Source organism: Vicugna pacos, chromosome 2, assembly GCF_048564905.1.
Source record: "Vicugna pacos chromosome 2, VicPac4, whole genome shotgun sequence".
In the NCBI taxonomy this organism is placed as follows: Eukaryota; Metazoa; Chordata; class Mammalia; order Artiodactyla; family Camelidae; genus Vicugna; species Vicugna pacos.
In genome coordinates this window covers 86796346-86812565 of record NC_132988.1, presented here as the reverse complement: position 1 = coordinate 86812565, position 16220 = coordinate 86796346, and the positions used below count along the sequence as shown (strand labels likewise).

Below are 16220 nucleotides of genomic sequence, written 5' to 3'. Positions count from 1 at the left end.
ATACATAAATTATATTTAATGTTTAATTCCTTTGTAATGACTGTTCTATGGGAAGAAGCAGTATCTTGAAAGGCCAATTATTTCTAATAGATTTTTTTTTTAAACAGCTTTATTGAGATAGAATTTACATTCATAAAATTCATCTGTTTTTAGTATTGAGTGATTTCTAGTATATCTGGACTAGTACAACCATGACCATAATCTTGGTTTAGAATATTATTTTCAGTATCCCCAAAAGAAACCTTGTGCCATCAACAGTCACTTCTCATTTCTCTTCTTCCCACCCCCTCTCCCATCCCTGGGCAACCACTAATCTACTTTCTGTCTCATATTTGCCTATTCTAGACATTCCATATGAATAGTATCATGCAGTATGTGGTCTTTTGTGGCTGATTTTTTTTTTTTACTTAGCTTCATGTTTTTGAGGTTCACCCATATTGTAGCATTTTTATTGCCCCTAATATATTTTTTAAATGTTTCTTTTCAACTTATAAATACCAACTTAAAAACTTCAAACAGGACAAAAAATGAATAAGGTGAGTTTCTTGTAATTAAAAGAGGGTTAGAGGTAGAATTTCCTTTTTGATGGGGCATATGTAAGTGGCTACAAGAATGCTTTATTAGAACACCTTGCTTTACCGTGTAGTACATAGTTGGGGCACCTAATATAGTCTTATGACAGGTACTTAAGAAAGGTTTCCCTAAAGAAGTGACATTGAAGCTGAGACTCAGTAGAAAGTAGAATGGGCTGGCTGAATTTGACAGGGGAGGCTAAGGTAAGCAAGAAGTGGAACTGAATTTGTTTAAGGCAAGGTGGGCAGCATGCACAAATGACCTAGAAGCAGAAGTGCTGGGTTTCCAGGAATAGAAATTAGTACCATATGGCTGTTATTTAGATTTGAGTGGTGAAGGAGGGTGAGAAATGTAGCTTAAAAAAAAAAGTACTGTAACAGTTAGATCATTGCTGTGTCTTAAGGGCCGTGGGGGCTGTGTTTTGGAAAAGACCATCCTAAGGGCAAAAGGCAACTGGCATATAATTTTTAGCAGAGGAATATTGTTAATAGATAACATATTTTAGAAAACAAATTGGCTGCAGTATATAGAATGGTTTGGAAGGGAGCAAGATCAGAGATTTTGAAATTTAAAAACAAAAGATTTTTTTTTCAAAATTGTTTTGGCAATTTTTTATCTTTACATTTTCATTTAACTTTTAGAATCAAATTGTCAGTTTCTATAAAAATGCCTTCTGAGATTTCTTAGGGATTGTATTAATTATGTTGATCAACTTGAAAGAATTGACATTTTAACAATATCAAGTCTTGAAATCTATGAGCAAGTTATCTCTCTCCATTTATTTAAATCTCCTTTAATTTCTCTCAGCGATGTTTCATCATTTTCAATATACAAATCTTGTATTTAATTTGTTATCTTGTACCTCATTTATTAAATTTATTCCTAAATTGATGCTATTGTGAATGGAATTGTTATATTTATTTCATATTTGAATTGTTCATTGATAATATATAGAAACACAGTTGGTTTTTTTTTTTTTTGGCATGTTGATTTTATATCCTGTGACCTTGCACTTAAGTCTAGTTGATTTTTGATAGATTCCTACAGAGGATTTCCTATGTACAGGGTCATTGTCTGTGAATAAAGACAATTTTACTTCTTTCTTTCTAATATGGATGCCTTTAATACATTTTTCTTGCCTTATTGTGCTGGCGTTGTACTGGCTGGACACTCCACTACTGCATGGCATAGAAGTGGTGAGAGTGTACATCCCTTAACGCTGTGCCCAGTCTTAGGAGAAGCATTCAGTCTTTCATCATTAGATCTATTTTTCTGAAGGAGTTTGTAAGATTGGCATTATTTTTCCTTAGTACTGATAAAATTAATAAGCAAAGGCATCTTCACCTGGGCTCTCCTTTGCAGGAAGATTTCTAATTACTAATTCAATTTTTTTTTAAATAAATCTCTTCAGAGGCTCTTTTCTTCTAGAGTCTCACTTGATAACTTGTATCTTTCTAGGAATTTGTCTATCCTATCTGTTGGGATAAAGTTGTTGATAATATTCCCTTACAATTCTTTTAATATTGGTAGTGTTTATAGCAACACTCACCCTTTCTTTCTGGTTTTGGTAATTCATGTGTTCTTTTTCTAGGTAAATCTGACTAAAGATTTACATTCTTTTTTTTTTTTTAATCTTTTCAAAGAACCAACTTTAGTTTCGTTTTTCTCTTTCTCTTTTTTAATTTCATTGATTTCTACCAATATTTTTCATTTCCTTCCTTCTGACTTCCTTGGGTTTAATTTGCTCTTCTTTTTTTTTTTTTTTAATTAATGCTTAGACTGTTGATTGAGATTTCTTTACTGATAGGAGGTTAAAATTATAAAATTTCCCCAAAGTTCTTCATTAGCTTCATCACATAGTTACCAGTACTATGCTATATTTTTGTTTTTCTCTAGTTCAGGATGTTTTCTTGTGATGTATTCTTTGACCTGTGGTTATTCATAAGTATGTTATTTAATTTCCAGATATTTGAGATTTACTTAATTCCTTTTTGTTGTTGATTTCTAATTTAACTCCACTGTGGTCAGAGAACAGACTTTGAAGATTTTCAATTTTTTTAAATTCAAAAAGATTTTTTAATGGTCTAGTTGATGGACTATCCTGGAGAATGTTCTATGTGCACTTAAGAATGTATTCTGTTGTTTTTGGGTGGATCATCCCATGAATGTCAGTTAACTAATGTTGATAATGTTGTTCAAGTCTTCTATATCCTTACTGATTTTCCCTGTAGTTCTTTTTTTAGTTATTCATGAGGAGCTGTTGAAAAAACTCCAAAATTTCTGTATTTTTTCCTTTGAATTCTATTACCGATACTAAATGTTTAATTGTTATATCTTCCTAATGATATGGTATATCTCTCTTCTGTAGTAGTAATATTTCATAAACTTTAGCTCTCTTACGGTTCCTATTTTCCCATTCTTTTACTTTCAACCTGTTTGTGACTTTGGATCTAAGTTGTTTCTTTTGTAGACGATATACATTTGGTCTTTTTTTTTTTTTTCCATTGAGTCTGACCATCTCTGTCTTTTGAGTTAGGGCCCTCAGTCTATTAACATTTAATGTAATTATTGGTATGGTTGGGTTTATGTCTGCCATTTTGCTGTTTGTTTTCAGTGTGACTCAATTGTTTCTGTTCTTTACCCCTCCTTTAACTGTATTCTTGGTATGATGATTTCCGTTCGTATCCTGGACATTATAGGTATTATGTTTGTGAGACTCATAAATCATTTCTTCTTTTTTCAGTTAATCACCTTGTTAAGGTGTAGTGCATGGACCTGAATAGGAGTGGATGTTCGGCTCCCTGCCAGGCCCTGCTGACACCACCTTGGCAAAAGTGGAGCACTGGCTCACACCGCTTCCTTTCAAATGGATGGGGTGCAAAAATCAGCTCCCTGTTGGGCCCTACTGACCCAGGGAGAGTGGGGAAAAGGGAGAGAAGGTGCTCCATTTCCCATTGCCTCCTTCTGTCGTGTTGGTGCTTGGTGTAGAGGTGGAGGTTCTGTTCCTCCAGTGGGCCTCTATGACTTAACTGGAAACATATTACCCTATTTCTGCTAAAATTTTCTTGACAAGTAAAAACTTGACAATCTCAACCTGTTTTTAAGTTACTAAACTGGCTGTTTCCATCAGAACTAAGTCTCTCTTGATTAAACCATAAATTATTTAAGAAATTCAAAAGTGTCAGTGAAAAACTGTGTAGGCAAATAGTTATTTTGAAGAAGTCTATGTGTTTGTAAGAGATGAGCAAAGGAGATAATATGCACGGTTATTGCAACTATTTTTGTTTGGGATTCTTTTGAGGGTTTTTTTTTTTTTTTTAATTCAGGGGCTGAAATCACCTTGGTTTTGCTAAAGGAGCATCTACTTACATGCTACAGTCCAGGTCATGTATTCTCTGGCAGATTTAGAAGTCTTGTAAAATGTCAACCAAAGAATCCCTGACTGATGAGTAGTTTGCTGCAAATATCATATGGGCCAGAGCCCTCCATTTTTAGTGATCATTTTTAGTGATCATTTTTAGTGATGGGGCACTGAAATAAGAGAATGGAGTAATAGAAGATAGTTGGCACATGCAAGGGTTATGAAATCAGTTTCCCCCTTTTCATCATTCTAGGAATGGACAGTTTGCTACTTTACCTTCTATCTGTTAATGGAAGGAAAGAACATTGTCTTTTGACAGTAAGGGAAGTAAATGTAGGATTTGTTGATCTACTTTTGCTTCGTATCCTTTTCATGTAGATGAATCATGCAATGTGTGTTTTTTTTGTGTGTCTGGGGAGGAACATAGTAGGTACATGTGAGTCGTATGGGCAAATTGTCTGAAACCAGTCAGTGTAGAGAAGAGTTACATATTGAAAGAGTGGTGATAATATCATAAAGTCATCTTATTGTTTGTTATTCATCTATAGAGGTTTTGTTTGCTAAATATTTACTAACAGAATATCAGTATATGATAGTTATCACAATTAAAGTGTGGGTGCTGAGGTAGAAATTTGTTATGGAACATTTGTGCTATTTAAGCTAGAAAGAGTATGAACTATGTTGGTTTCATTTTTATTTTGAATTGTTAATAAGATACTTCATTACTTTTTCCAAATGAATATAGATTGTGGACTAGAGAAATGATTGTTTACCTTATTAGTCTTTCTTGATTATATGATCAGAGCTAATCTATGTGAGTGACAGACCTAAGTTATAGATAGGGGAGATGAGAGAATGGATGGAAAATGTACATATTTCCACTAGAAAGTAGTTTTATCAATTCCAGTACTATAGAGATATATTTAAATATACACCGAAACATACTTCATTTTATTGCCCTAACTTGATTAACATAAAGTGTGAAGTAATTAACTCCTTGCCTTATTGAGACAATTAACTATGTAAATATATCAAAGCAAACTTTGGTCTGCTTCATAGAATTCCCTCAAAGTGTCTTAATTTGAAAACTACTCTGATTAGAATTCAAGTGACTTCACATTTTTCATGGGGAGTCACATTTGAAATAAGTTAATATCGATTGATATAATCTGAACTAATGTGAGGAAAAACAAATGAAGTAAGAAATTTAAGTATACCTCTCTCCTATCTTTTTACCTTTTTGTTTTTATGTACCTTCCCTAGGAGCTTATAAAATACTTTTCCTTTATTTTTTACTCAGACTGAAGTAATTTAGTAAATTGATTCATGTTGTTATTCAGGATTTTTTAAAGTACTGCTTTTCTCTGACATATTATTTGAAAAGGGCTGCAGAGTGAGTACTGATTAACTAAAAGGGATTAATTACTAATGGTATATTTTTGTGTGGTTTGTGGTAGGAAGGGAACTGGGGAGTTGGAAAGCAAGGTATTTATTGTCTGCATTCTGCTTCCTAGATGAGACTTGATATGGTTATATTGGGGAGTTAATCAAGATCTATTGAAAACAGAATAAACTATTTTAAAGACATGTTTTATCATAGTTTTTGGAAGAGAGTAAAAGAGAAAAATAAGACATTTTAGGACTGGACAGTTGGTCTCATTTGGGTTCATTTAATAGTTGAGATTTGGATTTATATTGATGATTATAGTATCATTTTCTTGTTGTGCAAAAAGTAAATGTGTGTGATTTTAAATATACTCCATCATTTTTACTCCCCACCTCCCAATTTGTATCTGTTCAACAGGATCCCTGTCTTATAACCTTGTGTTTGATAATTAATGCTACCTTTTTGTTTTTGTTTTCTTCTAGGCTGTATTCATCACCAAAGAAAAAACTTACACCAATGCAGAAATCAGTTAGTCCATTAGTTTGGTGCAGGCAAGTTTTGGATTACCCAAGTCCTGATGTTGAATGTGCTAAAAAGTCTCTTATCCACAAACTTGATCAAACTATGTCAGGTATGTCTATAATTTTACTTGTAAAATTTATCTTTTTACTTTCTTTAATCAAAAAAAAAACATAAATATTGAGTGTTATGTCTTTAGGAAGGCAGCTCTTTGCTTGGTAGTGTTTTTCAAATCATGTTGTGCGTGTCATCATCAGTTTTTGCCCTATAGACATAACCCTATTCTACTATTAATAGCTTTTTTCCCCCAGTTCTTTATTTTTATTTAGCTTCATCCTCAAAAATAATATCCATGAAATAATAGGTGTTTATGTGATAACTTTTTTGCTAATGCAAGCTAAAACAAATAACTATTAAAAAAAGTTTTCTATAGTATCATCTAAAATCATCTCACCAGCCCCAGGGAAATTTTGATGTGGTAGAAGGATACAGGTTGAGAAACAAAAAGACCTCATTCTCACTATATCACTTGGTTGCTGTGAGACACTCTGCAAATTATTTAACTCCTGTGAGCTTAGTTTTCTCATGCGAATGAGCACTGTAAGGTTATTTTAAGGATTAAACGATAATGTTTATGAAAGAGCCTAGCATGTTTTTCTGGCTCATGCAGTGCTTAGTAAATGTATTCATTTCCCCTTCTCGTTGTCTTTGTTGGTTTTTTTTTTTTTTAACTTGGCATTTTAGATTTAAATTGCTTTTGTGCTCTGTTTAATAGCATTCACAAACCTGACATAATGTATATGTCACTATTTATGGCATTGAATGTAGCATGCTAGTGTGTTAGAAATGTAGAAAAAATGTTGACTCTTTCTTGGAATTACTCTCAATGTTTTAAGAATATCAGTTTCCTAGAATAGTCATGTAGTAAAACATTAATGCATGATTTGTAATCCTAAATAGGTTTTTTGTTTTGTTTTATTTTTTGCTCTGTGTTTACTTGGCAGCTATATGCTTATAATTGTTTCTTTTGGCTTTATTATTGAAATACGTGCTCTCTTGTTAGAGAGTAAGCTGTAAATGGTCAGGAGAGTCAGGGGGAGCCTGCACAGTTAAACTGGCTGTAGTTTATAGTTAAAGTATAGTTCCTTTGGCTATAAGGAGAATGATTATTATAAGAATATAATACATGGGATGGGCATAGCTGAGAAAACCAAAGCTGTTGCACTTCAGAAATAGCAACTGGAGTGAGTAGCTTTTTGCTTTATTATAACAAAGGTATTGAAGATAGTAAGAGTGTGTTAAGAGAAGCTATTACTCTTGAACCAAAACTAGGTATAATTAAGTATTGGATCTGCTTAACAATGTTTTGATTTTACAGCTGTATGCACAGAGCGATAGTTATAATTGTAAATGTAATATATTTAAAGAAAAAAAATAATTTGGCTATTACAAGTTTGAACTTTGTAGTCCTAAATTTCCTTTTTCCCATATTGGAGGAGAGATTGTTGTTTTTTGCTTTGTTTTGTTTTTTAAATGGAGGTACTGGGGATTGAACCCAGGACCTTGTGCATGCTAAGCATGTGCTCTACCCAGCCCCAACACCATCCCCAGTTTGTTTTTCAAATGTATTTTATGATAAGGCAAAGCTTCCTAGGAACTTAGCTTTTGTATTCTAGCAGAACCATTCTGCTCCATCACATTCAGCTTCTCTGCAGTGTCCTGCCATGTGTTCCTAAGATGTTCTTCTCTTGTTTTATTATGATAGTGCATTATCTTTTTTACCCTGCCTTACTCTCACTGTGGTTTTCTTTTCACTCTTTCAAAGTTCTCCCTTCTCTGCCCTTTTTTTCTTTTTTTTTGGTGGTAGGATTTATATAACATAAAATTTCCCACTTTAACCATTTAAAAATATACAGTTTGGTGGCACATTAGATACATTTGCATTGGCATCCCCACTGTCTATCTCCAGAACTTGTTTGCCATTCCATGTACTAAAATTCTGTACTCATTAAACTTCCCATTCCTCCTGTCCCCCACCTAACCAGGTCTCTTTTGCCCTGTTTCTCTATGTTTTATTGATTTCATCCATTCATATGATGTCCATCTCTGTTCAAACGAATCTCCTTCATGCATTTATTCAGTTAATATTTAATAAGAGCCTGTTATGCTTCAAGAATTGGGGAAAGGGTCGCTGATACATGATGAAGAAAGACTGACATTGTACCTTCACTCATGGAGTTTATCATCTAGTAGGGAAAACATTAGTACAAATAATTTTTATAACTGGTGATATGTAATAAAAGAATGGTATACAGTGCTTTGAGCTTGGAGAAATAGGAATTTTGCCTCAGGGAGTAATGTTTGGGCTGAGTCATAAAGATTCAGGGAAATTTAAGTGGGCTAAAGGGCAAGGTGAAGGAGGGAATAGAGTATTTCAGGTGGAGAGAACAGCATGTGCAGAGGCTCTGTGGGAGCATGTGAGAAGGAGCCTGGCACACATGAGGAACTGGAACAAGCCAGGGTGGCTGGAGATTAGGGAAGGAGAGAGAGGAGATAAGGCCGAAAGGTATGTAGGAGCCGGACTCTGCAAGTCCTTAGAGACCATGTTAAAGGTCTTGGACTTTGTTCTAAAAGCATTGGGAAGATATTGAAGGGTTTTATTCTAGGGATAGTGTGTGGAGGCAGGAAGAAATGATAGGATTTGCATTTTGATAAGGTTTTATGCATAGCTGTAGATTGGAGAGGGCCAAAAGTGAATGCAGGATGCTTTCGAGAGGGATTGATGATGATAGTTAGGCTGTGTGTTGGGGGATAAGGGTCATAGTGGAGATGAGAAGATGTGAAAGGAAAAGGGAGTGAACCAAATATGAGGGAATGAGGGAGAAGAAAGAAGCAGCAGTGATTCCTAGATTTTGACTTGTGTGATAGGATGAATGTTGTTGTCATTCTGAGATGGAGACCCCAGAAAGAGAATTTGTTTTAGCAGGAAAATCATGAGTTTGGATTTGTTGGCTCTGGGTGCATTTGCCATACCCTCAGGGGAGACATTAAATGGGCAGCTTATATGGAACTGAAGCTCAGGAAAACTTAGACCTGTAGATAAAAGTAACAGGGATTTGGGGGAATATAGATAGTAGCTAATGTGGATATGAATGAGATTTCTCAGGAAAAAGAATATGGTTAGAGTGAGAAGATAAAAGGGTTGAGGACTTGAAGTGCTAATGATTAAATTAATAACCAAATAGAGACTATGCTTCAAAGGAGATCAGAGTAAAGAGATAGGAAGGACTGAACATCCCCGTTTCTGCTCAGGTTGATATATCTGAGATCATGCTACATACTGCATGGTATGTTTAATGGTGTCTTGTCTCATGGTGAATATGTATAAAACTATACATATTCCTGCACTATCTAGCTAAACAGAAAATCTGCCTTTCTCCTCCCCAAGCCAGCGCTCTGCCTGGAGGCAAACCAGAAACTTCAGAACCATCTTGTTTTTTTCCCCTTAGTAGTCCTTTCATTTTTAGTGTCTATCCTTTTCTTCTTCTTCTCCCTCTTCCTCCTCCTCCTCCTTTTCCCCCTCCCCCTCCCTCTCCTCCTTATTCTTTTTTGTTACTTTTTTTTGCCTAGTTCAGTTTGATCTATTTAACATCAGAATTTCCATCAGTCCCCGCCCCCCCCCCCCCCCCAGCTGACTGGATCATTATCACTCTTGCTCAAAAGTCCCTGGTGGTTGTATCATTACTACTGAACAAAGCTTAAGGCTCCTGAGCATGTAGTGTTCCAGTCTTCCTGTGACCTGGCCCCAGTTAGTTTTCCCTGATTCCCTCACCATGTGCTTTACCTTTCTTGATTACTCACTCTTATTTCCTGGACATACTATGTGTCTTCAAAATACTGCTTTTGTTTGTGTTATAAACACATATGAAAATACATACTTTTTCCACTTTCAGTGGGCTAACAAATTATTCCTCATCCTCTCAAGACTGCACCAGTGCCTCTCCTTCCAAAAAGCCTTACCTAGTTTCTCTCAGTTCTTATGAATTACTTCTGTCTCATCATTTCCACAACCCCTTTGCACCTTTATGATAGTATTCATTTTGTTTTGCCTTGAAATCGTCATTTTTTTGCCTATTCTACTTGGCTGTAAGCCTCTGGAGAAAAGGCACCATGTCACATTTGTGTATTTATTCTACATAGTATTTTGTTCATGGTCATAAATACTGAATAAGCTTTGAATTTTGGAATAGGGTGGAAGAAAAAAATATTTTTAAGTATCAAAATTTTCTGTATATAATTGCATTTGATATCTTGGCTTTACTTTTGTACTATTTTTATGATTTTATATGCATAGTGCAAATTTTTTTCCTTTTTTTGGCAAAAGTATTCTCCTTGGCCCAGAAAACTGGGGAGAAAAGGCTTTTTTTTTTTTTCTTAAAAAGAGAGTTCTCGTATGTTTGATCTTAACCTGGCCTAAATAGTCAATATTGCTTTATTTTTTTTCAAAAATCCAAACTTTGGAAAGGCTATTTTTAAAGCTTATTATTTCATAGTTTGTTGTTGTTGTTGTTAGCAATATGTATTTGTTATAAAAAATGAGAAAACATAAATATGCTTTTATATTTATTTTATTTTTAAAGGCTATTCAAGGTTGACACAATTGGAATAAACTTTCCAACAAGACACAAGTAACTTAATTTAGTGGCTAATAATTTATTGAGGAGATATTCTTCCTATGGTGTTATTTTTATCTGGTGTGGCTGCTGTTTTATTTGCATAACAAAATTTAAGATAATAGAAATATTTGGGATTATTGTGATATATTTTCCCCCACTACTATAGAAATGTTTCTGTATTTAAATTGAGACAGATAATGATTTAATGAACTTTCTAATAGGAAAAGTTTTTGAAATGTTAGGAAAAATTTTGAAACGTTAGTTTCTTAAATTTGATTTTCCCCCTTGTCATTAATGCAGCTCTCAAGAGGCAGAATTTATATAATAATCCTTTCAACTCCGTGAGTTACACAAGTCCTTACAGTCCAAATGCCAGTAGCCCATACAGCAGTGGTTTTAATTCTCCATCCTCAACCCCAGTGCGACCTCCTATAGTCAAACAGCTAATACTTCCTGGAAATTCAGGTAAGGAGACAATGAAATGGTGTACTTAAGAAATGCTTGTTTGGTACATGCACTCCAGTTTTCATAGCAACACTATACACAATAGCCAAGACATGGAAGCAACCTAATGTCCACCAACAGATGACTGGATAAAGAAATTCTGATATATTTATATAATGGAACACTGCTCAGCCATAAAAAAGAATAAAATAATGTCATTTGTAGCATCAGTGATGGACCTAGAGACCATCATTCTAAGTGAAGTAAGCCAGAAAGAGAAGGAAAAATACCGTATGGTATCACTTATATGTGGAATCTAAAAAAAGAAAAAAGAACTCTAATGAACTCATCTGCAAAACAGAAACAGACTCGGAGACATATTAAACAATCTTATGGTTACTGGGGGAAATGGGGTTAGAAGGAATAAATTTGGGAGTTTGAGATTTGCAAATGTTAGCCACTATATGTAAAAATAGATTTTAAAAAATTTCTTCTGTATAGTGCAGGAAACTATATTAAATGTCTTGTAAGAACCTTTAATGACAAAATATGAAAATGAATATATGTATGTATATGCATGACTGGGATGTTGTACTGTACACCAGAAATTGATACATTGTAACTGACTATAATTCAAAAAAATAAATAAATGCTTTTTAATTTACTGCCCTGCCTCAGAAAATAACTTACTCATCAGTAGTTTAAGTCTAATTTTGAAACCTCTAACTAGTTGGAGAAAGTACCATTGAGGAACTACTTAGCAAGCAGCAAGTAGTATTGTATTAAGCACCAGGGATACAGATAAGCCAGGTTACATCCGTAAAGTTTTCTTCAGCATGTATGTGAAAGTTTTTAAATCTGGCTTGATTAAATAGGTCACAAGCTTAATTCTCTTAACCAGTGAATGCTTATTGAGTAGCTTGCTTGGGTTATAAAAACTATAGGGCCAAAACTTTTTAAATAGAAATTTTAATAAGCTTTGATATTGCGCTTAAATGATAGTATATGGCTGTGTATGAATGTGCCAAGAGAGTGTTTCGAGCCCTGAATAATACAGGAGGGATAGAGTGCTCTAAATTGGGAGAATAGTGTTTCAACTTTTCACAGGTTTAGTTCTGTAACTAAGGTTATTACTCTGTAGTTCACTGTTCTTGAGAACTCACCCATCAGTTATTCTGATTGCTGCTATTGCTATGATTATTATAGCTTCCTTAAAAATTGTTAACTACATCAAACTTTAGACCTGTGTACTCCCTAGTCTAATCACTTTGTTGATCCTGCTGTTAGCTCTGTACATAGGTTGTTACTTACCACTTATTTCACCCATACAGTCATACTAAAAAGTTTGACCTGCCATGGTTGTTTAATATAAAGAATTTTAATCAGGCACTATTTGAGACTGACCTTGTAGTACTTATCCTATCATGTGCACTATCCTTTTCTTGATAATATAAATACTAACTGTTTTGTATTCTTCTTGCTCTTCTTACGTGCCTTTCATGTTGGAGCTGACTCTTATGGTGAAGAATTTTAGAAAAACAAGAGTTTCATATCTGTATTAGAAATATTAGTAGGGGAGGATATAGCTCAAGTGGTACAGTACATGCTTAGCATGCGTAGGGTCCTGGGTTCAATCCCCAGTACCTTCTCTAAAAATAAATAAATAAACCTAATTACTTCCTCTCACCAAAAATGAACGAATGAATGAATGAATAAATAAATATTCATGACAGCATTTGGATTTTCTTAATTCTTCACTAGAATGTGATCTAATGAAAACATTTCCTTAGAAACAAGTTAAACTCTTTTTGATATGTATATCCTCTGACCTGTCTTCTATCTCCTTTTGGTTTAGAGTGATAAAACGCATTTTTTTATCCAGTCATGTTCTTTATCCCATCTTTGTCCTTCACTACTAACCTTCAGGAACTACTTGGTTTTCCATTACCAATTTGGCAAAGGAATTTTGTAAACATGACATAATGTAGGAGAAGTAAGCTTAGTGTCCTTCTTTTGGTTTGTTTCTAAATCTCTAAGGAATCCTGGTTTTCCTCAAATTATAGTTTTCTTGTTTAGGAAAAGTAGATGCTTTTATTCAAGGGAAAAGATGATGGTGTTTCCTAATGAGTGAATTTGGGAGGAAAAAGCACATCATAAATTCATCTGTTTATAGAGCATTTTCATTGGCTACTTTTTAAAAAGTTGAAATCCTCTAGCATGTATTATTGAACATTAACTACTTGCCAGGTACTGTGTTGAAAACTTAATTGTTTTGTAAGGATATAGATAAGTTATAGCTATATGAAAATGTTTGTTTGTCATTGTATATGAAGGTGTCTCTATAGCCCTCTTTATTCTTAATCAGGTCAGTTTTTAATTTCAATGTTTGGAAATTTTATAAACAGAAAAGGCAATAACAATGAACTGAATCCAAAGACATAATATCAAGTTAATTGCAGCAGATGTTTATTCAATTTTTTTTTCACCAAAGTTTGAATCTTTTCTTTTTTTAAGGTAATTTGAAAAGTTCATCAGATAGAAATCCTCCACTCAGTCCTCAATCCTCTATAGACAGTGAGTTAAGTGCTTCAGAATTAGATGAAGATTCAATTGGATCCAATTATAAGCTAAATGATGTAACTGATGTGCAGATTCTAGCTCGGATGCAGGAAGAAAGTAAGTATTTTAATTGTTCAAAGTTGGGGTCTTTCATTACTGCATAATTTTTTGTGGTTATTAAATATGCCTTACAGTGTTGTGGATCAGTAAGGTAATAAGAGTAGAAATGTTCAAGTTTCAGAGGCTTATTCAACATATACGTGGTTTGTTCATTAACTTATTTTCAGAGTCCGTTTTATGTAGAGTAGTTTGCTGTGTGAGAAGCAAAGAAAAGCAGGCTGTGCTCTGCTTCTGTGACTGGTAATCACACCTTGCATGTTATTCTACACTGTAACTCACTAGTGTAGTTATTACTCTATTGCTCTGTGTTCTCTTAGTGTAGACCAGGATTTCTCAGCTGTTCTTTCATTATTACCCCTCTAAGGAGCCTATTTGGACACATTTTGTTTTCTTTTTACCCACCCCCACTCCCATTAAATGTTAATACTGCAGGTATACAATATATCTCTCTGAGTACTACAAAGGCCACAAACTACTATGATACCTAAGATTTTTCTACACCCTCAAAACTAATTTTTTATCCTTAGAGGCAAATATCATCTTTTTTAGAATGTATGGTGTAGTCTATAAAAAAGACCTTTATGAAAAAATCAGAATTGTGATATTAAATTACATGAAGTGTGTGATGTTGCTTTGCAGAGAGATCTCTGCAACTTTTTAGGTCACAGATGCCTTTGAGAATCTGATAAAAAAGGTTGTCCCTTGTCATTCGTAAAATATGCATATGTATAAAATTTTTCATAATATTTCAAGAACTCATCAATGCCTTGGCTCTCATCTGAATGTAAGATGATGGTGATAGTATTATTCTTGCCTGTGCATTTTATTGTAAAATGCCATTGGCTTAACTGTGAAGGAAACAGACTCTCTAAAGTAATCCCTTTAACCTTTACAATGAAAAGATCCTTGAAGCACAGATTTCAGAGTTTTGACAATTACCTGAAGTAATGGAGTCATGCTATAATTTAGTTGAAAAACTTCCTGTTTAGGCCCTTTCTTTTATGTAAATCTGTTGTAAGTTTTATCAAGCTGCAACATTTATTAAGAAACTGAAGAATGTTTCTTACTCTGCTAATTTATTTCCCATTTTCACACAGCTTTCCTTAGAAAGATAGAAGGGGTTGGTGCTTGTTTTATCTGTCTTTAGCCCTAGAAACTAATAACATACTACCCTTTCCTTCTATGACTTAATATATATATATCTCCTCTCTAGGAGTATGGTATTATCAGCTAGGGAGGGGCTAGTTATTGTCACGGATGTGAAAATAAAGAATGCTGCATAACTATAACTCAGAGTAATAAACTCACTCATTCCTTCTTTGAACCGTGACTTTTTAGACTACAGTATTTTGTTGGAAATTCAAACAGCTGTAGCTTTCATATTGTATGTTGGTAACAAATAGAAATTTTAGCTTTCCTTTAATAATCCTTTCTAAGCCATCCACGTGCACAAATATTTTTCTTGGTGAATTAAAAAAAAAAGGATGCTAAAAATGTTGTGTGATACCTCCTTAAACACTAGCTTTTTTTTTTAAGAATGATTTTCCTTTTTACAATATTTACCCAGTTTTTTGGTAGCAAAAATGTAGAGTAACAGATTTGGGTTGTTGCCTGTTTAAGCTCCCTCTTTTTTAAAGATGAGAAACCACTCACAGTAGTTGTGACTTCCTAAGATCCCTTCCTTGTTAGTGGAGAGGCTGCATCAGGATCTGGATTTTTCTTCTCTTAAACAGTGCTCTTCTCACTGGTTTATTATCTTTTGTTAGATGGCTGAGTGCCATGTTTTCTGTAACATGACACTAAGTAACTTTGTTGGTTATTGCAGTGGGCCCCAAACCTGACTGAAGATCTAGATGGGCTCCAGGAATCAGTAGGTTTACAGGTACCCTGGTGTGATTCTCATCTACTACTTTGGGGAACCATACTGATAGCACTTTCTGTGTATAGATATATAACCTTAAAGTTTGAATACTGCTGTAGAACAGATCTTCTAGACTAAACTGCCAGTAATTAACAGGACTTCCTCAAAATATTATCTAAATTTTATAATTTTTTTCAGTTGTAACTTTTTCCTTGTTAAATATGTATCAACATTTGTTTTTTAATCTACAAGTTTTTATACTATTTGAAGGGCTCCTCAGGTTGCTTGGGTGTTTCTGGAGGTATCAAGATAAATAAGGGACTCCTTTGAAAATTCTTACTTGATGGCTTAGAATTTAAACTTGTTTTATGGAAGTCTCTTAGGTTTTGAAGCAACTGACATTATATTTGTGTTCGAGTATAAAATTTCTAAGAGTGGGATAGAAGTTTTCTTCATCATCTTCATGAATAAGGTTAATCCAAGGGTTCGGTATTCAGGGAGTTTATTTACTCACTGATGTATTCTTTGCACTAGTTGGACAGTAATTGTTTTCCTTCAATATTCCTTTAGTGTTGATACCAAATTTGGATTACTGTTTTTTGGAGTAGAAATATTTTTAAGTTTATGGTTCTAGTTTTAATAATAGATTTCAGATTCAAGAAGAAATGTTGAAATTGGGTGAAGCTTTATAGAATTTCTTTCAAGTTAAAAATAGCCTTT

General features: G+C 34.0%; 1 protein-coding gene across 2 annotated transcripts in view; it reads left to right on the top strand.

Moving 5' to 3' along the window:
• SLAIN2 (SLAIN motif family member 2) overlaps nt 1–16220 on the top strand; it is a 60777-nt gene that overhangs the window by 18836 nt on the left and 25721 nt on the right. For both annotated transcript variants that reach the window (XM_006198111.4, XM_015250071.3), the window contains exons 2-4: nt 5804–5952; nt 10817–10981; nt 13475–13636. In XM_006198111.4, coding sequence (XP_006198173.1) covers nt 5804–5952; nt 10817–10981; nt 13475–13636 — 476 coding nt within the window. The remainder of the gene's footprint in view (nt 1–5803; nt 5953–10816; nt 10982–13474; nt 13637–16220) is intronic.